The 21384-nt window shown below is 48.1% G+C and overlaps 1 protein-coding gene across 2 annotated transcripts; it reads left to right on the forward strand.

The window, feature by feature from the left end:
• The first annotated feature begins 442 nt into the window (after nucleotides 1-442).
• COPG1 (COPI coat complex subunit gamma 1) lies at nucleotides 443-21224 on the forward strand. 2 transcript variants are annotated; one of them, XM_049826341.1, is made up of 25 exons: nucleotides 497-587; nucleotides 1653-1767; nucleotides 4206-4258; nucleotides 5066-5146; nucleotides 5237-5308; nucleotides 6143-6222; nucleotides 7096-7171; nucleotides 7328-7420; nucleotides 7755-7841; nucleotides 7989-8146; nucleotides 8742-8875; nucleotides 9630-9697; nucleotides 10448-10636; nucleotides 11089-11184; nucleotides 12570-12813; nucleotides 13194-13269; nucleotides 13614-13717; nucleotides 13825-13950; nucleotides 14385-14453; nucleotides 14833-14975; nucleotides 16352-16523; nucleotides 17497-17594; nucleotides 19134-19272; nucleotides 20217-20315; nucleotides 20927-21224. In XM_049826341.1, the coding sequence occupies exons 5-25, from the start codon at nucleotides 5255-5257 to the stop codon at nucleotides 21055-21057; spliced, it is 2436 nt and encodes an 811-aa protein (XP_049682298.1). In that variant the 5' UTR covers nucleotides 497-587; nucleotides 1653-1767; nucleotides 4206-4258; nucleotides 5066-5146; nucleotides 5237-5254; the 3' UTR covers nucleotides 21058-21224. The 2 variants fall into 2 exon arrangements, with proteins under 2 accessions (XP_049682297.1, XP_049682298.1); XM_049826340.1 differs by lacking the exon at nucleotides 1653-1767 and having other exon boundaries at nucleotides 443-587.
• The last annotated feature ends 160 nt before the right edge of the window (nucleotides 21225-21384 follow it).

Genomic DNA, 21384 nt, shown 5'->3' on the forward strand with positions numbered 1-21384 from the left:
GCTCCCGGGGTGGTCCCCTGCCCAGTGGCCCCCCAGGGACCCCAGTGTCCCCCCCCAGTCCCAGTGTGTCCCCCCTCCGTGCTGTGTCTCCTCCAGTGTTCCCCCTGGTACCAGCGTCTCCCTCCCCAGCCCCACTGTGGCCCCCCCCCCCCAAGCCCAGTGACCCCAGACACACGGCTGCCCCAGACCACGCCCCCTTTCTAGCCCCGCCCCCGCATCTCCGCCAATCAGACCGCACCGTTCCCAATCGGTCCCCGCCCTCTCCTCCTGTCAGTCAGCGCTCCGCGCCACACCCCGGCGCTCCGCCCGCGGCTCGGGCCGCCGCCGGGAGCCACGTCAGGGAGGGTGGGGCCGCGCCTGCGCAATGTGACGGGCGGCGACGGCAGTGACAGGCTGGCAGGAAGGGGCGGGGAGCAGGAAGGGGCGGGCGGTGGCTCCGGCACCGGGACCGGGACCGGGATCGGGATCGGGATCGGGATCGGGATCCGGTTTGGGACTGGGACTGCCACGGGGCGGGAAGGGCCTCACCGAGGGGCCGCTCGGCAGCACCATGCTGAAGAAGTTCGACAAGAAAGACGAGGAGTCGGGTAAGGGGAGGCGGGGGGAGCCGGGCTCTGAGAGGAGGCCGGGGAGAGCTGTGAGGGGAGATCCCCTCTGTGGATAAGGGGGAGCTGTGAGGGGAGATCCCCCCTGTGGGTAAGGGGGAGCTGTGAGGGGAGATCCCCCCTGTGGATAAGGGGGAGCTGTGAGGCGAGATCCCCCCTGTGGGTGAGGGGGAGCTGTGAGGGGAGATCCGTCCCGTGGGTAAGGGGGAGTTGTGAGGGGACATCCCCCCTGTGGATAAGGGGAAGCTGTGAGGGGAGATCCGTCCTGTGGGTAAGGGGGAGCTGTGAGGGGAGATCCCCCCTGTGGATAAGGGGAAGCTGTGAGGGGAGATCCGTCCTGTGGGTAAGGGGGAGCTGTGAGGGGAGACTCGGTTCCAGCTTTGCAGCGGGCGCTGGCTGGCATGCACAAGAGCACAGTGAGAAGCACTGTGGAAGCACTAGAGCAGTCTGCTGCCGTCCTCCTCTCACTGCTGCAACCAGAGGCTAAACTAGTTGCATTGGTACAGCACACCGAGGTTACCTGCTGCATCACCAGAGGCAGAGTCTGAGACTAGATGTTGAGCATATTAGCCCTGTTCACAGTTGCCCAGCTTGCAAACCGGGTGCTAAAGCAAGGTAGAATCCAATTTGTAGTTTCTGGCACTTCTTCTGAGACACATGGTCTGCTCTTCCAACAAGATTGCTGCCACTTTCAGTGGATCTGAAAGGCTAAGGGCACTGAGGAAACACGAAGCGATTGCTTGACCTTTCAAAACTTTAGGCACAAGTAGTAAGGAAGAGGTTGGTATTTTATGTGTTGTGTAATTCAGGTGGAATCAAGGCTAGATGTGACAGTGTTTACTTTCATGGTTGTGCCTTTTTCATATTCATGTGGTATCTTTTTTATTTTCCTATGAAGCTTTTTACGCAGCTTGTTCTGCATAACAAATCAGTGCGTCCTGAAGCGAATTGATTCAGTATAAATCTTAGTGATTGTTCTGTGTGACTGTGCTTGCTTTTTATTTTAATGTGCATTAAATGCTTTGCCCTTGTTTCCCTTGTCCAAAGCCACCAGGGACATCTTGATAAGCGGAGAATTTAGTGAGGCAACTGTTGGAGGGGAATCGCTCTTGGCTTTCATTTTTGGGGCTATTCTTCATTTGCACCTGCTGCACGCTTCAAGGTATTGGTGTTACCTATAGCCAAGGCTGGCAGGAGATGCACTTCCTTGTATTATGGTGCTGACTCTTGTTGATTTTGTTCATACCAAGAGCTCACAGTGCTCTCCTTTCTTCTTTCTGCAACTGCTGCTTGTGTGCTTCCCAACATTTTTTCTTCGCTATTGCATTTACTTCTCATCCTTTTGCTTCTGCCTCGAATGAAGATTCCTAGCATTTACTGCGCCTGCCTTTCTCCTGCAGATTGTGTATATGTCCAAAACATATAGCCCGAGTGCTTGTCGTTCTCAGTATTAGGTGTAGCGCATCATCCCTGAATTTACAGGCCTTGTATACCCATTCTTTCCATGTAAAGGCTAACAGGGCAGTCTTTTTGTTGAGATGAATGTGTACGCTTAATTGGCTTCTGTGTCTTTGCTTTTCATGGGTGGTTTCGGTAGCCTTGCATGAGCTGCTTCCACTGGCTTTCAGAAATGCACTTTGAGATGTTATTTTGGGCATATAGTTGTTCTGAGATCCTTGCTCATTCAGTGACTGTTTCTCTGCAAATCAGTACAAATTGTTGTTAGTCATCCAATACTGGGAGCTTTCTGAACACACAGCCTTTGCCTTCCCTGGGTCTTTCTCCTTCTCTGATGGAAGAATACCTTGACACAGGGTGCTGTGAGGACCAAGACCTCATTTACAATATGTTTCAAGATCCTTAGTGCTATGAAAGATGAAGAGGCGATGCTCTGTTGTTCATGGCTGATTTAGAGATTGTAGACATGCTGGGCCATGGGAAATACTGTGCTGCTGGACAGGTTTTTTGGAACACATTCACATGCTCACACTAGAACTGGTTCATACTCATACTAGAGATGTTTTTGTTCATTCGCCTTGTTTCCTTTTCTCCTCAACCCCACATAAGTGTCTGTGCTTTGTTGAGCCACCTACTGCATTTGCAAACTTCTTCTGAGCCAGACGAGGGCAGTTTATGAACCGTGAAGGAGCCAGAGTGCAGATCTGTTTGCCTTTAAGTGTAAGGCTTACTCTTGCAAAGGCTCCTGGCACCAGCATAGGATGCTTCAAGCCCAGGTCAGATTGGAGCTGTGCCCAGGAGCTGTGCTCTCTAGTGGATCAGGCTTGTTAAACATTGGAACAGTGCTGGAAATGGCTGCATTTTGTCCCAGGGCCAGGCTGAACATAGGTACTAATTAAAACCTGCTTATCGATAACTGGCAGCTTTTGAAAAGCTGCAGCTCACAAATGCTTAGGAGGCGAGCTAATAGAGACCATGCAGAATGATAGTGCTTTTCCCTCTGATTATTTCGTCCCTAATTGGTGAGGATTTTAATTATTTAATATAATTTATTCTGTTAAGTGGAACAATGACAGTTACTCTGTGTCCAGACTGTCTAGTCCACTGTCTTGTTCTGTTAATTAGTGATAGAGCCAAAAATACTTTACTGGTGGATTCCTGATTGGTTTATAAGGGAGGGATAAAGCACTCCTGACTCACCACTCTGGCAAGCTGTCCTGGTTACGGCTGGAATAAAGTTAATTTTCTTCCTAGTAGCTGGTATAGTGCTGTGTTTTGGATTTAGGATGAGGATAATATTGATAACACACTGATGTTTTAGTTGTTGCTATGCAGTGTTTATACTAACTAAAGGACTTCTCAGCTTCTCATACTGCCCTGCCAACAGAGGCTGGGGGTGCACAAGAAGCTGGGATGGGACACAGCAAGGACAGCTGACCCAAACTGGCCAAAGCGGTGTTCCATACCATATGATGTCATGCGCACTATATAAACTGGGAAAGTTGGCCAGGGGACACCGCAGCTTAGGGATTGGCTGAGCAATTGTATTGTGCATCACTTGTTTTGTATATTCTTTTTTTACCCCTTTCCTTTTCTGTCCTATTAAACTGTCTTTATCTTAACCCATAAGTTTTACTTTTTTTTTTTTCTTTTTTTTTTTTTTCAATTCTCTCCCCCTTCCCACTGCGGGGTGGGGAGTGGGTGAGTGGCTGTGTGGTACTTAGTTCCCAGCTGGGGTTAAACCATGGCACAAGTGGTACCTCTTTTTGTCTGAGCTTTTGTTTCTAGGCCTGTCTTATTGATGCCCTAACTGTCAGAAAGCTCCCAGCCCACGGGGTAGAAATAGGTCTTTGGGGATAACTGTGGAGCACAGTTAGTTACAGCTAATCAGTCTGCCTCGATTCATGGCTAGTTACTTCTGGAGGGGATGACAAATTGAAGAATGTCCTATCTGCTCTGCCTTCCCTAACTGCTATGAAGACATCCAATTAATATCTGTTAAAAGAGGGAGCTCTGGTTGCTTGGTGTTCATGAAAAATTACCCCAAAGTGCTCAGTCTGCTTTTAAAGTATGGGCATGGTTAGAAAGTTACTTTCCCATAGCACTATCCCTGGAAAGACTTTTACTGTCTTTATGTTGCAGGTGGGGGTTCCAACCCATTCCAGCACCTGGAGAAGAGCGCAGTCCTGCAAGAGGTAAATCCTTAGATGATCTCCTTTGTGTATCCCTGTCTGGATAGAGTCTCTCCCTCTCATGAGTAGGTCACTGGAGAACTTCAGCAAGGAAGTGGTGGTTGTTATAGTCCTGCTAGCTCTGAAAGAAATGGGCAACACTCCCGTTAGTTCTTATTTTATTGTTGGAGAGAGGAAGGGAGAAGGTTGAAATGGTCTTTGTAATGAATTAAAGACCATGAACTATAAATAGTAATAAAATTAATAAAATTGTCTGGGAAAGCTCACCCTAAAACAGGAAGGTTGGGAAATTGGCCTTGAACACCCTGAATGTCTTATAAGTGACAAAGTTAATGGGTAGGGTGTGAGTGGTTACTGAATAGTCTATGAATTTGCCCTGAAAAAATGCCTTTCTATTCAACAGCAGGTAAACTTCTTGATTGCCAGACGCTGTTGTTTCAGCGTTATCTGCTTGCTTACAACGTTGTAAATGGTGTTGGCTCCCGTTAGCCTCGCAGAGCTTGCGTACATCTGTCAGAAGAGCAGTGTTTTAGCTAGCACAAATTCCAGACTTGTGTGGGTGAAAGTGTGATGAGGATTTGGCCTTTAAACCTTAATTGCACTTGGATTTGCGATCCCAGACTGTAGAACTAGCTGTTTAAAAGGGTTCCATGTTTAACACGAATTGAGGGGAAATCTGATCCAAAGTCATTAAGAGTCTTGCCGTACCTCACTTACAATGTGTTGTTTGTATCAGTGGCCAAGACCAGACAGGAAAGTGTTTTCAAGGAGGTGTTGGTGTCAGCATCCTTGTCTGTGCTTTGTTTCCAGGCACGAGTGTTTAATGAAACCCCCATAAACCCACGAAAATGTGCTCATATCCTCACCAAGATCCTGTATCTCATAAACCAGGTAAGAGAGAGAAAATTTAGAGAGACACCTGCAGCAGGCCCAAAGCTGGTTGTGATAACTAGGATTTCCTTCTTTCCAAATATCTTCTAGGGGGAGCACCTTGGTGTCATGGAAGCTACTGAATCCTTCTTTGCTATGACCAAGCTGTTTCAGTCCAATGATGTAAGTCTGCTTTTTGTTTTCTGCTGTATTTATCTGGTGGGACATGTTGTCAACAGTGTCTTTTTCAGCCTTGAGATGTGCATATTTATACAGTCAGCTTTTCCATCCTGTCTGGAGCTGCCTGATATGAGTGGGAAGAGTAGGATGAAAGTTCTGAAAGAGAGATCAGCTTCCTAGCCCTTCCCAGACCTTGTAGCAGCTTAACTGAAGCATTCTCTGTTCTTGAGACAGAGATTCCTCCCTCTGAATTGCTGTTTAACTCTTGAGATTGTGCTAGGCACAGATGAAGCATATAATCAGCTAGAATACACTATGCTTTGCGCCCAGTGTTAGAAGATCCTGCTTCCTGCTGAGAGTCAATGACTGTGTGTCCTGGAGGAGGCCAGGAATTAGTACCTACCCACAGCAATAGTACCATTGCTAGTTGTCCCCCAAACCGCAAGGCATTAAAATCAACAGACCAGTGTAGAAATCCCCAGACTTAGGAAAATAAATTGCTTGCTTTCTTGCTTTTGATGTAACAGGCTGCCTTCAGCTAATGATTTCAAGCTTTTCTCCTTGTTCATGTGGATGACAAGTGAAAGGTGAAACTGTAGATCCAGCTAAATCTGGTATTTCTGTGGCTTCACCCTAAGGTTGAGGGATTTAGAAGAGGAAGAAGTGTTTTGTTTATCAGTATGGGGTTTGTACGTCTTTTATACTCAGACACTGGCACTCCGTGAAGGTATCAGGTTCTTGATCTTCACAACAAAATCATAGGAGCAGGGAAAACTGAGATCCCTTCCTATCCGGGATCCTCCCAGCTAATGTCTGTCTTCCCTCTTTCCTTGTCAGCCAACTCTTCGCAGGATGTGTTACCTGACTATCAAAGAGATGTCTTCTATTGCAGAAGATGTAATCATTGTTACTAGCAGGTCAGTCACTTCACTCTTCTTACTGTTATATTCACGTGTCCTCCAGTAATGCCTGTCCAACCTCTTGGAATTAACTGTAGTCCCTAAGCAGGGTGAGGATAGGGAATGTCTTTGGTGAGAAAAGTTTTTCCTTTGAAATAGACCATTAAAATACAGACACTGAACTCCTAGTGATGCACGTGAAATGCGCTGTGTCCCCATAACCCCTGCCCATGGGTGTTTGGACTGTCCTTTTTGGTTACATGATATGGCAGCACTGCTGTTTTTTCCCCTTTTGCAAAAGGTTGTTTCATTAACATTTCCTGTCTGAATGCCTTGAAGCTTTTTGAAGATTTCTGGCATAAATCCCAGGGCTTTCAAGAGGTAGAAAGGATTTACTGCTCCTGTAGAAGCACAGGATGCAACTTCACCGGGAAACAAAATTCCCTCTGTGAGTCATTCCTGAATTGCTGATCACCCCACTGAATGGCTGGTGCCATATGGGGATACAGGAGCCTGAGGGTATAGGGTCTGCTGAGGGCCAAGGCCATGCAGTGGACAGAAGCCAGTCCCATGTGCTGCAATGTGGTGAAATCCCGTCCCTGGTCTCACACTGACCAGTAAATGAGCGTTCAGTAAGGAAGGCAAATGCCTCAGGGGTATGTGTGTGTGTTCCCGATCAGGAGCCCATACAGCCTGCTGATGGGTTTGGAACCTGAGTACTGATCTTTTTCTCCTGCATTCCCACACCGGTGGGACTTGCCTGAGACCTGCAGTTGCCTGCTTGGCATTCAGCTGTGGTGCTGGCTGCCTGCTGCTCTGTGTGCAGTGTGCGTGCACCTGAGAGCTGCTGGCTCAGGAGTGCAGTATTGAGAGCTTCCTGTTTTCAACCAGCTTAACCAAAGACATGACTGGGAAGGATGACAATTACCGAGGCCCTGCTGTGAGAGCGCTCTGTCAAATCACTGATGTAAGTGCTGCTTTTCCCTTGGGGCAGCTCTAGGCCCTTCACCTTTCCCTACTTCACCCCGTCCCATCTTCCACTCTGCTTTTCATGCCTTTGCGTCTCCCCTTTCACAATCCTAACAGCTGTTGCATATCAGCTGTTGTTTCACTCTCCCTGCAGAGTACCATGTTGCAGGCCATCGAGCGCTACATGAAGCAGGCAATTGTTGACAAAGTGCCAAGTGTATCCAGCTCTGCTCTGGTGTCCTCCTTGGTATGTACTCCCTGCAGGGCGGGCCTGAGGGACAGTCAAGCTGGGAAGCAGTCATCAGTGGTGGGACTGGACATCTTGGGAGTTTCAGGCTTTCATTGTTGCTGTTCCCCTTTGTGAACTGAGGGGCTGGTGCTGACTTTGTGGGAGATCATCGACCTCTTGAGGCTGCAGCCATCATGACCAGGTCTCTGCGTGCTGATCCCTTGCTATTCTATAAGTTGCTGTCACCAGCACCCTCATGGGGAAGGCTTGTTGCTTCTTAATATGACCTGTGATTCCCAAAGCTTCCTCCATCCTTCTCTCATGGGTTGTCTGTGGCTTTGTCTCTCCCCAGCACCTGTTGAAGACCAGTTATGATGTGGTAAAACGCTGGGTGAATGAGGCTCAGGAGGCAGCTTCGAGTGACAATATCATGGTGCAGGTAGGAAACCCACTGCCAACATGGGGAAAGTGGAATAGCAAGCAGCAGCTGGGAGTGGAGCAAACTGCTAGAGCTCAGCCAGGCACCTCTGGGCAACAGGTGGAAAGAACACACGCTGGGTTTGTGACGATTTCTTTCCCTGCACAGTATCATGCTCTGGGCTTGCTCTACCATGTGCGGAAGAATGACCGCCTGGCAGTCAACAAGATGCTCAGCAAGTTCACACGCCATGGCCTCAAGTCACCATTTGCCTACTGCATGATGATTCGAGTAGCCAGCAAGCTGCTGGAGGAAGAGGCTGGCAGGTGAGAGGGCTCCTTTGCCCTGTTGGAAGAATTTTCTCAGGTCCTGCTTCCACCTCTTCTTGCAGGCTCACTTGCTATCTTGTGAGGGCAATTATTTCTGTCTTTGAAGAGCAGTGTGCAGCTTCTACCCTCTTATTGTTGGGTAAAAGGCATCAGAGAAAATACAGGATGCTTTCATGGTTGTTACGAGATGGCTTCTGTGAGTGTTGTCTGTGTGTTTGAGATATTCTATGTTATTGAGATGTTCTACTTCATTTTCTCTGTCTTCTGTAATTATTTGGCTACCATGCATGCATTGTGGCTTCCTGGTGGATAAGACTTGTGGTGTGGACAGTCAACTCTTGGTGTGTGAGGGCTGAGGAAGATTCCCTTTAGCCTGTAAGGCACATTGTGTCTTCTCAGAAGGCAGCCTGACTTCCAGCCCAAGCATGCTGGGAGTACAGTATAATGACCACTGCAAAAGCTGGGGACAGTGGATTTGTGGCTGCTTATACCTTTCCACAGGCTATGAGACCTGCCCTTTTCTGCTGCTGGATTCTTCATTTCTGTTAGCACCTTTGTTTTAATTCATTCTTGTGGGTTTTTTGTCCTTTAGCCGTGATAGCCCCCTGTTCGATTTCATTGAGAGCTGCCTAAGAAACAAGCATGAGATGGTGGTCTATGAAGCTGCATCTGCCATTGTTAACCTGCCTAACTGCACTGCCAAAGAGCTGGCTCCGGCTGTCTCAGGTAAATGTGGTGCTCACGGAAATGACGAGGGGATTATGGGCCTGCAGTGGTGACACCTGCTGATTACCCCAAGAAACAAGGACCTTGTTTGTAATGCTGCCGTACCCTTTGTTGCTTTACACTGCTGCTGAGAGCCTGAGGTGTGTGTGAATAGCTTTGCTCCTGTAAAGGTATTTGCCTGGTGTGTTCAAGTGTGGGTTACTGGAGGGATCCTTCTTTTTCTGTGAAACAGGGCTGAATTCTAAGGGATAAATCTCCCTGCTTTAGACTGAGTGTACAAGAAGCCAAGGTGTTGGGGTCCTGCCTTCTCAGCTCAGTCCAGTCCAAAGGTTCCCCTGAGCTGGGACTGTTGGCAAGTAGGGAGGCTGTGTGCCACCTCTCTGCACAGGGAGGAAGCCCTTCGTGGGCCAGCCCTTGGAAAGGAACAGGGTTTGCATAGAAATGGAGAACAGAGGTTCAAATTGACTTAATAGGAAAGATGACAAGGTGATGAAATTGGCTTTCAAGAGGAGTGAAGGATAGCACCGTGGAAAAAGGGGGAAGTGGGTAGGAGCTAGTTGTTAACAGGGATGTTTGGCATAGGGGTTGGGAGGGAGGGAGGAAGCTGGTAAATTCACAGTTGCTTCTTAAGCATGCTTATAGTTATCTTGTGCTTGCAGTTGTCTCTTCATTGAAGGTCTTGCTTTAGGTGTGAAACACTTCTCAATAACAGATTGCCTAAAGATCTGCCTTTGTTGATTTTCCCACCTTGCAGTTTTGCAGTTGTTCTGCAGCTCCCCGAAAGCAGCACTGAGATATGCAGCCGTCCGTACCCTCAACAAGGTAGGAGCCAGTCTCTTGGGAGCTGTAATAGTTTCTCATATGGAGGGAGGTGCAGACTTCAGAAGAGAAAAGGGGCCAGGTTGTGTGATGATTTTGTGTGAATAACCTCTACCCTGGGCTACAGCCTTATATTTCATTGCTTTCTGAGTGGAGTAAAACCTCAAAGAACACTTTGCAGAAGTGGGTGGGGAAAGCAATCATTTTCACAGGTCTCTATAAAGAGTGTCACTGGTCTTACATGTTACTGCTTTCCCTTCTGAACTTTCTGTGGTGAAGGAGCTCCTTGTAAAACAGAGATCAAACCTTGATGCTGCTTCTTGCCTGCTCCGTGGCAATCTTTGCTCCAGCTTTTCCCTTGACCTTGTAAACTCTAGAAAAGAAAAAGGCAGAATGGCAACATCTAGTAACTGCTGTGCTTTCACCCACAAAGCTGTTCTGCACAGCTAGGCTCACTGAATTTTTGTTGGGAGTTCATAGCTTTCTTTTCTTAATATATAGAGGAGAATGAGAGAGTTAAAAATAGTGAAAGATTGTTTATTACTACTGCTTCTCTTCCAGCAAGAGATGCAATTCTGCAGGAAGAGCTTGTTACTTTAACCTCAACTTAGTTGTTTGTCTGAGATGACCCTCATGTACAGTCCGTAGCATTTATTTTTACAGGAAGGAGTGAGAGCTTATAGAGACTTGGTGGGTTTTGCCAACTGGGCCTTTTGCATGTGAGTGATTTCCACTCTTCCTTCTCTGCTCTAGGTGGCCATGAAGCACCCATCCGCTGTGACTGCCTGTAATCTAGACCTGGAGAACCTTGTGACGGACTCCAACCGCAGCATAGCCACCCTGGCCATCACCACACTGCTGAAAACCGGCAGTGAGAGCAGCATTGACCGGCTCATGAAGCAGATCTCCTCTTTCATGTCAGAAATCTCAGATGAGTTCAAAGTAAGGAAGTGGGAGGAGGAGGGGCATGCAGGTTCCTGTAGGAACCCCTGTGTGCACACTGAAACCTGCATGGAGCTCCTTCCAGGAGCTGGGCTGCAGAGTATTTGCAGGGAAGAGAAAATATCTGAGGCTATCAGCCTAAGCCATGCCTCAGTTGTACAACACCCAGCTCCAAAGTCACATGCTCTCTTCTAGGAAGATGCCCTTTGAGAATTAAATCTCTTTTTTCTTCTTTCCAGAGGGTGTGGGCTTTTGCTAGGGGCTAGCCAGTGCGTGAAGATCAATGTCCTCCAATTCCTAGGATTGTACCTCCTGGAACTGCATGTGCTGGCTAAGTAAAGGCAAAACAGTAGTTTCCAGGCTAGGGACCAGCACAAAATTGACACAATTCAACTTTTTTTTCCTGCCTGGTGAGACAGAATCCTTTTTTACTTGCCCCTCTTTTCCTCCAGGTTGTAGTGGTGCAGGCCATCAATGCACTCTGTCAGAAGTACCCTCGCAAACATGCTGTCCTCATGAACTTTCTCTTCACTATGCTTCGGGAAGAGGTAAGTTTGCAGGACAACTACTTTGTGTTCCTTGTTTGTATGTATGAACTGCAGGACTGCACAGTGGCCCCTGTGAGAGTCAAGCTTTTACTGATAATGCTGTGCAGTAAGTGTCTCTCTAAAATGCTTGCAGTCTAACTGGCAGAAATGGCCAGCTGTGCACAATAGTTATATGCATACTGCCAGGCATATTTTTGATGTGGTTTTCATTCTTTGATTTTTCTGGGAGTTTATGAACTCTCAAAGCAAATGCAGACAACAGCAGATCTGTTGGCAGTCCATGTGTTTCACATTTGAACCAGCTTTCTTTTATACATCGACAGCAAATTCCAAGAAGTTTTGTCTTGTACACAGATTCAATAACAACCTATTTATTGATGACATGGGACCACTTTTGTTCTGTTCCCTGTGCTGTGGCAGTGAAGGGATCACGAGTACCTATAACCATTCTCTGCATTCAGTCAGACATAAATTGCAGAAAGACAGCTTTACAGAGGTTTGCTGAGGCCATTTCTAAATGAGCTAACATGCCTGCAACACAGCTGGCACCACTGCTTGCTCTGACATCACTTTCTGCCAATTACAGCCTCTCGTCTGGGAACAAACCAGAGCATCTCATTTTGCTCCTGTGAAAAATGGACCATTCTCCTTTCCCAGGTTTTCTGTGGGTGGATGGTATCATTTTGAATGTAGTTTTATAGTTCAAACCATTCTGTTTTAAAGCTTTTTTTTAATCCAAAGTAGCTCCAGAAAGATCCCCCAAATGCCCAACACTGTGCATGTAATTGGCAGAGGATAGTGTGCAGTTTAATCCCCTGGTGTGTATTGAGGACACTAGTAAATAATGTCTGAAGATAACCAAGCATTAATGGTATGTCAGGTTATGGTGTGTGCCTGGGGAGGCATTGATTGCCTATCTTCCACACTAATGGGGCTACTTGCTGGGTCCTGCTGTGGCAGATACAATCCTTAATATATTTCTCTTGTGATTCATCCTCAGATGTCTGGTGCTAAAGGGGAGAGGGTTGGGTTTTTTCTCCTCCCATATGGCTGTTTTTATGCACTAATTCTAGCAGCAGAGGATTTTGAAGGAGATGAAAACCCTTCAGGGAGATGGATTCTTTTACCCTCTTTAGGACTTGTTTTTTTCTTCACTGCAGCCATTCTGAAGGGAGCTGGCAAGAGAGCTTGAATATTGGCTAGTCCTCTGGGTGTAAAGAGGGTCAAAAGTGGGGGCAGCATTACTGCTTTTCTCCTTTCAAACACAGATTAAAAGCACTGAGTGTGAGTGACCTTTTCGAAGGAAATTCTTTCCTGTCTGGCTAGTTCAGAGTCTCCAAAATACTTCAAGATTTCCATCTGAGCAGTTTCCTTTTGCTTCTTAGGGCGGCTTTGAATACAAGCGAGCCATCGTGGACTGTATCATCAGCATCATTGAGGAGAACTCAGAGAGCAAAGAGACAGGCCTGTCTCACCTCTGTGAATTCATTGAAGACTGTGAGTTCACTGTGCTGGCCACTCGTATCCTCCACCTCTTGGGGCAGGAAGGGCCCAAAACCAACAATCCCTCCAAATACATTCGCTTCATCTACAACAGGGTTGTCCTGGAGCATGAAGAAGTTCGGGCAGGTAAGAGACAGACCGGGAAAGCTGCCTGCCCTATGACAGATCTTCAAGGAAATATAGTATATGAACACCTCTGCTTTTGAGGATTGTGATTCGCTCTAGTCCTGAGCAGTTCTTTTTACACAGCAAAGATCCTGCAGTAGTATTGATGGAAGAGGTGGCCTGCAGGTGAGAAATGGGGATGGAGATGCAGTGACTCTGAAACTAGACAGAGGAGGTTTGCAGGCACTTTGCTGTAACACCTCTGCCTCTTTCTAGTCACAGTAATGCTTTATACTAGTGCTAGCATCTCTGACATGGCATTTGATTAAGGCCAGGAAATGGAGGAAACCTCAGCTGATTTCCTTGCTTTCTAATTTTGTTTTTTATGACTTGTGCTACAGGTGCTGTAAGTGCCCTGGCCAAGTTTGGAGCCCAGAATGAGGAGATGTTACCCAGTATCTTGGTGTTACTGAAAAGGTGAGTTATACCTCGGAGTTTCTTGTATATCCTGGGTGGAAAATGGTGTTTTCCTGAGAGCTTGTTAGCATCCCCATTCATGTCTAGTCTATTCTAGCTGTGGATCTGAGAAGGTGCAGTGGGTGCCTGGGATCCTGTGATGGGATCATCACTGCATTCAGCACCACAAAGTGGACAGAAGCCAAATGTGGCAGATGATTGCTTTTCCAAAACAATTATTAGTAGATTGCTGGTTGTCTCCTATGGCATGTTCTTTCTGGCCCTGTAAGGTGGCTTAGTCACCTGGATTCATTTGTGTGGACTCTGCTGCCTTGCACTGAAGAAAGTTTTCCACTTCCTCTCAGGTGTGTGATGGATGATGACAATGAAGTGAGAGACAGAGCCACCTTCTACCTGAATGTTCTGGAGCAGAAGCAGAAAGCTCTCAATGCTGGCTACATCCTGAATGGTAAAGCAGGAAGTCCTCAAAACAAGTCTGCACCTCTTTCCTGTTTAACAAGTGACAAAGAGCTGGCATTATTTGTGGTTTCAGTGACCTGTCCCTTCTGCCCCCAGGTTTGACAGTGTCCATCCCTGGCCTGGAGAGAGCTCTGCATCAGTACACCCTGGAGCCCTCTGAGAAACCCTTTGACTTGAAATCTGTTCCTTTGGCAACAGCTCCTATCATTGAGCAAAGAGCAGGTGAGGAACAGTTCCCTGAATGCTGGTCCAAACTGCTAGTAATTCCCTTGCAGCTCCAGCCCTCGGATAACAGACTGCAATAGGCTTGCTGGGAATTACTGAGCTCCATCCTATGCGAATTTTGTGGGATTATATCTTCTGTAGAGACTAAGGACAGCAAATCTGGTTGTTCCCCCATTAGTGTTTCGGTTTAGTCCAACTGCTAATAATAGTAACAGCTGGTAATCCTCATAGGAGCTGCTGCAGTTCCAAAGGTATTTAGGAAGTTAAATATGGGTGTCTAGTCCATAGCAAGATAACAAACAAGCTCACTTTCTTTCCTTAGCCAAATCCCTCTCCAGACATTGATCTGTTTTCTGATGTAGTTACTGCTTACTCTTCACCTTCAAATCTTTTGTTTGGTTTTGTTTGTTTGTTTTCTTTTTGTTTTGCAGAAAATGCCCCTGTTGCTGTAGTCAAACAGCCAGAGAAGGTGGCAGCAACACGGCAAGAAATATTCCAAGGTAAACTGCTACAAGGCCTCTCCTATGCCTGTGTGTGAGAAAAATACAGACACCTTTTGCTGAGCCTGCCTTTGCCCCTCTGGCTTTTTCCCATCTCCTTTCAGAGAGTGACATAGGCTCTCAACTTTAACTCAACTGTTCACTCCTGGGGGCGGGGAGGGGAGGGTGTGTGCCTGCAGTCCTGTTCTTTCTATCTTGCAATAGATATGGGCAAAGGGTGACTCTGCCTTTAATTTTTAAAGTCCCTAGTGAATGTTTATGGTTGTTTGATGGATAGTTCCTTGCTGCAGCAGCTTCTGGCAACTTAAATGAGGGCTTTGAAACTGCAAACACCTTCCTGTGGGTTGGGGAAGGCAATGGTTTCTGTCCTCTGTTTCAGAGCAACTGGGGGCAATCCCAGAGTTTCGGGGACTGGGCCCGCTCTTCAAGTCTTCTCCAGAGCCTGTCGCCCTGACAGAGCTGGAGACAGAGTATGTGGTTCGTTGCACCAAGCACACGTTTGTCAGCCACATGGTGTTCCAGGTGGGTAGCTATGGCATGTGGTGCTGAAACAGGATTGGAAAATAAGCTCCTGACTGGTTAAAAGCTCAATTGGGAAGAAATAGCTCAGGGATATCTGTGTTCAAAGCACGTCACTGCAATGAGGAGTCCTTAGTTTCTCATCCAGGACAGCAGAGTCCCAGAAAAATTAATCGGGGAGCATGTGTGTGTGTGTGGCTGAACCATGCTTACACGTACAGTCAAAATAAATCAAACAAGCACTAGATGGGGCTATTCTCACTGAGCAGTTGGCAAGGGGAGCCGTGTCCTTTCCTCAGGGTCCCCAAGCGCATGGTTTGGACATAAAAGAGTGAGGTTTACTATGTTGAAGAGGCTGAAAAGGGTACCCAAGAAAGGGACATGGTGGGGGAGAGCTTTTCATCCCCTGCGTTTTGTTTTAGCCTGTGTATTACAGGTGCTTTTTTCTGTACGTCTTGGCCTTGGCTGTACTGCCCTGCTGCTACATGTGAGATGTTAGGATTAATGTGCCAGCATCTTTGCCTAGGCCTTGGGGAGTTCAAGGCACAGTGAGTCTTGTGCTAGCTTGTGAGCAGCAGTGTTTTGTCCATGGCCAGCTCCTTCCTCAAAAGCTCAGAACTGCTTACACAGTCCTCGTAGGGGTTGATCTTTGTTTCTGGTGTCCATCCACCAGATGCAATTTTATGAGGTTAAGTGACTTGTCACTGCAGCTGGAACGAAGTCTAATCAGCAAGTTTAAACTTGTTGAAGCCATCAAGCTTGCTGAAACTTGCTCAAACTATCCCTAGTTTGAGCCATGCAAAGGATCCTCTTCCCATCTGCTGTGGGGCACTGCATCCCTGTAGCATCAAGTGAAGAGATGCAGGTAACACAGTACTCACATTTCCATACCGCAAAGAGTTAACCTGGGAATTACCATCCAGGGAGAAAGGACAAAGTACGTTTAGCAGAAAAAGTTCCATACTAAGTGGTGAACTGGAACAGGCAGAAGCTGACACATCCCTGCTTATGCTGAATTTGTGCTCCTGCCTGGGTTGCAGAGGGCAGGCATTGGATAGTTGTGTGCTGGTTCATTTTAAGTGTTGTTTCCTTATAAAAAAAAACACAAAAGCTTGCTGGAGCACTGGAGTCCCCTGCAGGGTTTTAGTTCCTCCCCTAAAGCATTTAAATGAGTAGTTTTGAGTCACAGTTGCTCTGTGACTAAACTGGAATGCATGAGCCCTATGACTAGCTAGCTGATAGTGAGGTGCAGTGTTGAAACACAAAGAGCTAGGGGTTCACAAGTTGACCCCATGGTCTCACTCCGCCTAAAGTGAGTCTACTATTAGATCTATAGCGAGGAACTTCAAGCTGTTGCTGCTTTCCCCTTCCCTGTTTAGTTTGACTGCACGAACACCCTGAACGATCAGATCCTGGAGAATGTCACGGTGCAGATGGAGCCAACAGAGGGGTATGAGGTCATCGGCTATGTACCTGCCAAAACCCTGGTGTACAACCAGCCGGCTACCTGCTACACGCTGGTGGCACTATCTGAAGAGGATCCGACAGCAGGTAAACAGTTTGCCCTCTGTGTTTTCCTGACGCACCCCAAATTAAGCATACTGTATTGCTCGCCCCCACACATTCTACCTTGCATCCTAGCCAGATATTTATAGCCTGTGTGGGTGCAGCCCTGAGTGATGCTGAGCATGACTTCTCTTTGCTGTTTGGGGGCTGTCAGGCCTCCCTTCTCCTATCCTGGTTCCCTTGTGCTGTAGCATTGTTGAGTCAGGCTATGAGAGCTGGCAGATGAGCATTCAGCTCTCTGCTGAGTTTATCTCCCATGCACCCTGGCATGTCCTTTAGTTGGGGAGGCTGGTACTTATAAAGTGCTGTGAGCGCCCAGATGCTCTGAGTAGAAAAAGGGTATTTCAAACAAACCGCTAGAATTTCAGGGATGTCTATCTGAACTGAACATCCCCTTGTTTGTGGTGGTGCAGAACATGAACCTGTGCTTTGGTCTCCCTGGTTTGTGTTCTAGGACTGCTCACCTCTGTGTGTTGCTGTTGTTCACCCAGCAGTGCCTATCTTCTTAGGGATGAGTCATCACTTCCTCTCCCAGCCGAGTGGTATTAATCAGCTGCGGTGCTGCAGTGCAAGGTGGTTTCATTTCAGAGGCGCATGAACCTTCCCTAGATAAGGATCTTGCCTCTTCACAACATGCTGGTGGGACATGTTTAGTTAGTATTCCCAACACAACTTGAGGTTCATCAGTAATAGCATTTGATCTGAGGATTATGGTCTTGTACAACCATCATGAGCCTGTCTTTATCACTGTTTGCTAGCCTTAATATTACAAATAAATACCTTGTCCTTGAGAGACAGAAACTGTTGGGAGAGCCCTCTCTAGGTCACTGGCTAAGCCTGTGCTGCTGACAGTGATGGGGAGAACCCAGCTGCCCCAAACCTCCCAGGTCCATTCTGCCACAGGGCAGGGCAGTTCTGGTGGTAATGTGAGCTTTGCCTTTGCCTCCCCTGCCTCCAGTGGCCTGTACCTTCAGCTGCATGATGAAGTTCACTGTCAAAGACTGTGATCCGAACACGGGTGAGACGGACGACGAAGGTTACGAGGATGAGTATGTGGTAAGGAGCTGGGTGTGTACTTGATCAGGGAAACTGCTATCACTTTGAGGGTTTTTGTGATCTGTACTCAGATCCCTGCAAGCAGTGATGTGACCACTGACACTGATGTGGGCAGCATTGGATGGAGCGGGGGTTCTTGCTGTCTCTGTGGTGTCTGTCCCAGGATACAGATATGGGTTTGCAGAGCCTTCTTTGTCTCGTTTGGAGTATCCTCCTGTTGTTCTCCAGGCAGACACCTGACGGTGCAGAATACCTATGTTTTGGGAGGCCGTGGTGTGTCTTCTAGGTTTGGCTGGCTGTGTCCTACAGGCTCCAGCAATTGCACAGTCAGATTTCTGGAGACAGAGGGCCGTTGGTCATCATTTGTTCTCCATGAATTGCTCTCCGTGGTGATGCAGTTAATTGCCTAGTGGCTTGCCTGATACAGGGAGATTGTGGTCCTTGTTCTTCCTCTGGGGAAGGTGGGGCTTTTCCCTCCCTAGCACTGAGACTGATGAAAGCACTGATGCTGCAGAAGCACCTCTCTTCCAGGCTTTGCCATTTCCAGGCAGGCACAAGGAAGAAGCTGAACCACAAAGGAAGAAGCTGAACTTACGCTTGGTCAGAAACTGAGACTGGTTCACAGAGGGTGGTGCTTACCCTCCGGAGAGGAAGGGATGTTGTGACACAACCTCAGCTTACTCTGTTAGCTCCAGAGGCTGTTTTCTATGCGTTGCCTGTCACTGCTGCGAATCTGATTAGAGGCACTGCTGTGCAGTGAGTCACTGAGGACACAGAGTCCTCCCAGGAGTGGGGAGGGTTTTTCCCCAATGGAACGTGTGAGGTTAACCCCCTCTCTGCTTCCCAGCAGTCACTGTGGCATTTGAGTGATATTTAAACCAGCTCTTCCGTGTGTTTCAGCTAGAATAAGGAGGAGGTTCTTTCCTGCAGCGATTGCTAAAATGAATGCAGGCTGGTGGCTGGCCAGCTCTGGCACTGACTGCCCTTCAATACATGCTCTGGAGGGACAAGCCCCGTTCTCCCTTGCACAGATGTAATCACAGCAGCAGTTCAGCTAACCCAGCATGCAGCGTTAGGTGATAGCAAGTGTCTGGCAGTGTCTCACTGTACTTCACCAGCCTACAAAACGATAAGCCAGAAAGGCAAAATACAAGCTTATGTGCATTCCAGGGAAGCAAATGCTGCATATGTGTGAGCACAAGCAGCTATTTCTTAGCTTTTGTTTTTTCCTCTGTTTTGGACATTTGTCCAGTGCTTTGATCTCTGTCAGGCCAAGGGCTCTGCTCAGAATGGGAACCTGCTTTGTAAACCCTGGAAATGGCCTGGGAAAGCCACTGGTCAATGTCTAGCAGTTGCTCAACCAAGCAGTGTTTGCTGAAGCAAACCAGAAGGGGCAGGGCTTGCTCTGACGTATCCATGAGTGGAAGTGGAGGCTGTCTCCTACATTCACCTGAGCTCAGGGAATCCAGTCTAAAGTTCACTCTGGAGGGAGCAGGGTTAAGAACAACCATGTTTCACTTGAACCTCTTCTACCACCAGCTTGAAGACCTGGAGGTGACAGTGGCTGATCACATCCAGCGAGTTCTGAAGCCAAACTTTGGAGCAGCCTGGGATGAAGTGGGTGACGAGTATGAAAAGGAAGAGACCTTTACTTTATCTGCTATTAAAACCCTTGAAGGTAAGGGGGTGTCTGAGCCCAGCAGAGCTCTTAACGTTCCCTCCAGCAGGCAGAGTCCAGAGGCACAGTCTAGTTCTCTCAGAGACAGGCTGATGGGGCAAAACCCTTCACAAGCTATTTCACTGCAGGTGTTAAATGGGGAGCTACAGTTACTGTCATAACAAGTTCATTCAGGTTTCAAAAAACCAAATTAGTATTCTGGGCCCTGTGGAGACCAGGATGGATTGTGGGAGGCAGGAGAACATCTTGCTTTGCTCTCGCACTCTACTGTCCCAAGCAGACAGACCATAGTTCAGCTGTGAGCTCCCACTTCCTTCTTGAGACCAGTAAGAAAAGGTGCAAAGAGCAGAAGATGTGAGGTTGGTGGGCAGGCTTGTGGTGCAAACCTTCTTCTCTTTCATCATGTATTAAAGATTCCTTTTATTTTTCCTGAGAGGCCTGTAAGAACTTGGTCCTTTTGATGGATTAGAAGGGTGTCCTTGTCCTATAGCCATCTCTGTGCTTCCTTGCACAGTCCCTTGGGATTTCAAATCCCTGAAGCCTTTTCAAATTCTTCCTGAAGACCTGTGTCTCCTGCAAGACATTTCCTTCCCTCTGCATCTGTCCCCAGAGAAGCAAGCAGGCTGTCAGGGCTATGCAGTAAGTGTGCAGCGAGCTGCACTCTCCTACTTCCGTTGTCTGACTCACTCACGCTCCTCTTTCTGTTGCACCTTTGCTGCATCAGATAACAGAACTGCTGTGTGGCAGTGGGGTTTTTGTGTGTCGCCTTTGCCTCTCTGGTGGCCTCCAAAACCACGATACTGGCCAATGCTACGTGTCCCTGGGGACAAGGAACATGAACCCTAACATGCAGGGAGGGCTTGAGTCACCTGTAGATGTTCTTTGTGTGTCCCTGTTACGATACCTGTGACACAGAGCCTGTTTTATTTATTTTTTCTTAACAGAGGCAGTTAGTAATATCGTGAAGTTCCTGGGGATGCAGCCCTGTGAGCGATCAGATAAAGTGCCAGATAACAAGAACTCTCACACACTGTACCTGGCAGGTAAGCTGTGGGCTGAGGTCTCTGCTTGAGGAGCAGTTCTTTGGGAGGTCGCACAGAGATGCCTGTTGAAAACTGGGCAGGAATTTCTGATGGAGCCGACTGCGCTCTGGGTAGGATTTGGAGGCTTGTGCCTGCCATGGTTTCTGTCTCCGGAAGTATAGAGCAGCTGGTGTCGGGATCAGGAGGGGTGCTGTGGCAGGGGGATGTTGGGATCAGCCCCGGGCTCAGCTGGGTGGGATTTGCTGTCTTCATGATCTGCGGCATCCTGGTTTGGAGTGAGCCTGTGGGGGAAAAGACAGCACCCTTGCCTGGCAAAATGGATGTGTACTGGAGCTCTGTCACTCTGGCGAGTGACTGATAGTCGCTGAAGGAATGCCTGGATCTCTTCTCAGCTGGAGTTTTATCTTACACTTTGCTTTCATGAGTTTTACAGTAGCAGGAGTCCCAGGTACGTTACAATGAATGACAAGTGTGCTGCTTGAGGGTCTCTCCTGGCGCAGGGCTGGGGATTTGCCAGACTACCTGTGGGAAACCTGCCCTTGCCAAGCAGTAGTGTTCATTTTTAGGCTTGCAGGGGAACAATGACTCCTTCCTCCCGCTCTACCTTCCAGGTGTGTTCCGGGGTGGCCATGACCTCCTGGTACGGTCTCGTCTCGTCCTGACCGACACCGTGACGATGCAGGTCACCGCCCGCAGCGGAGAGGAGCTCCCCGTGGATGTGATCATGGCGTCTGTGGGATAAACCACCATTTCCAGGACTGTCCTGACACCGAGCCCCGCGGGCAACGCTTCTTTCTCTGGCAGCAGAATAGGGATCACGTTCACTACAGCAGCTTTTGTGTTCTCTGCAGTCCAGCTGTATTTGGGGCTCTGTCTATAAAATAACGATGTTTTTAAGGTCCGATTATACGAAGCGCTTTGTCCCTGCACTGGGGGGGGGGGTGGTGTTCGTGGCGGGTGGCCCGTTTCTGTCGCGGTGGCACCTTGGCGGAGAGGCGACGCCAGGCCCCGGCAGCCGCTCCCTGGCTTTTTCTATGCGTCTCCAATAAAACCATCCCGTGGCTCTCCC

The sequence above is a fragment of the Accipiter gentilis genome, chromosome 23 (genome assembly GCF_929443795.1).
Source record: "Accipiter gentilis chromosome 23, bAccGen1.1, whole genome shotgun sequence".
NCBI lineage: Eukaryota > Metazoa > Chordata > Aves > Accipitriformes > Accipitridae > Astur > Astur gentilis.

Bases quoted from the DNA above. Each gene is read 5' to 3' on its own strand.
- COPG1 (XM_049826340.1), top strand. From the start codon at position 551: ATGCTGAAGAAGTTCGACAAGAAAGACGAGGAGTCGG. The intron at 5,147-5,236 runs GTAAGAGAGAGA...AATATCTTCTAG, and splicing joins TCCTGTATCTCATAAACCAG to GGGGAGCACCTTGGTGTCAT. The intron at 6,223-7,095 runs GTCAGTCACTTC...GTTTTCAACCAG, and splicing joins GTAATCATTGTTACTAGCAG to CTTAACCAAAGACATGACTG.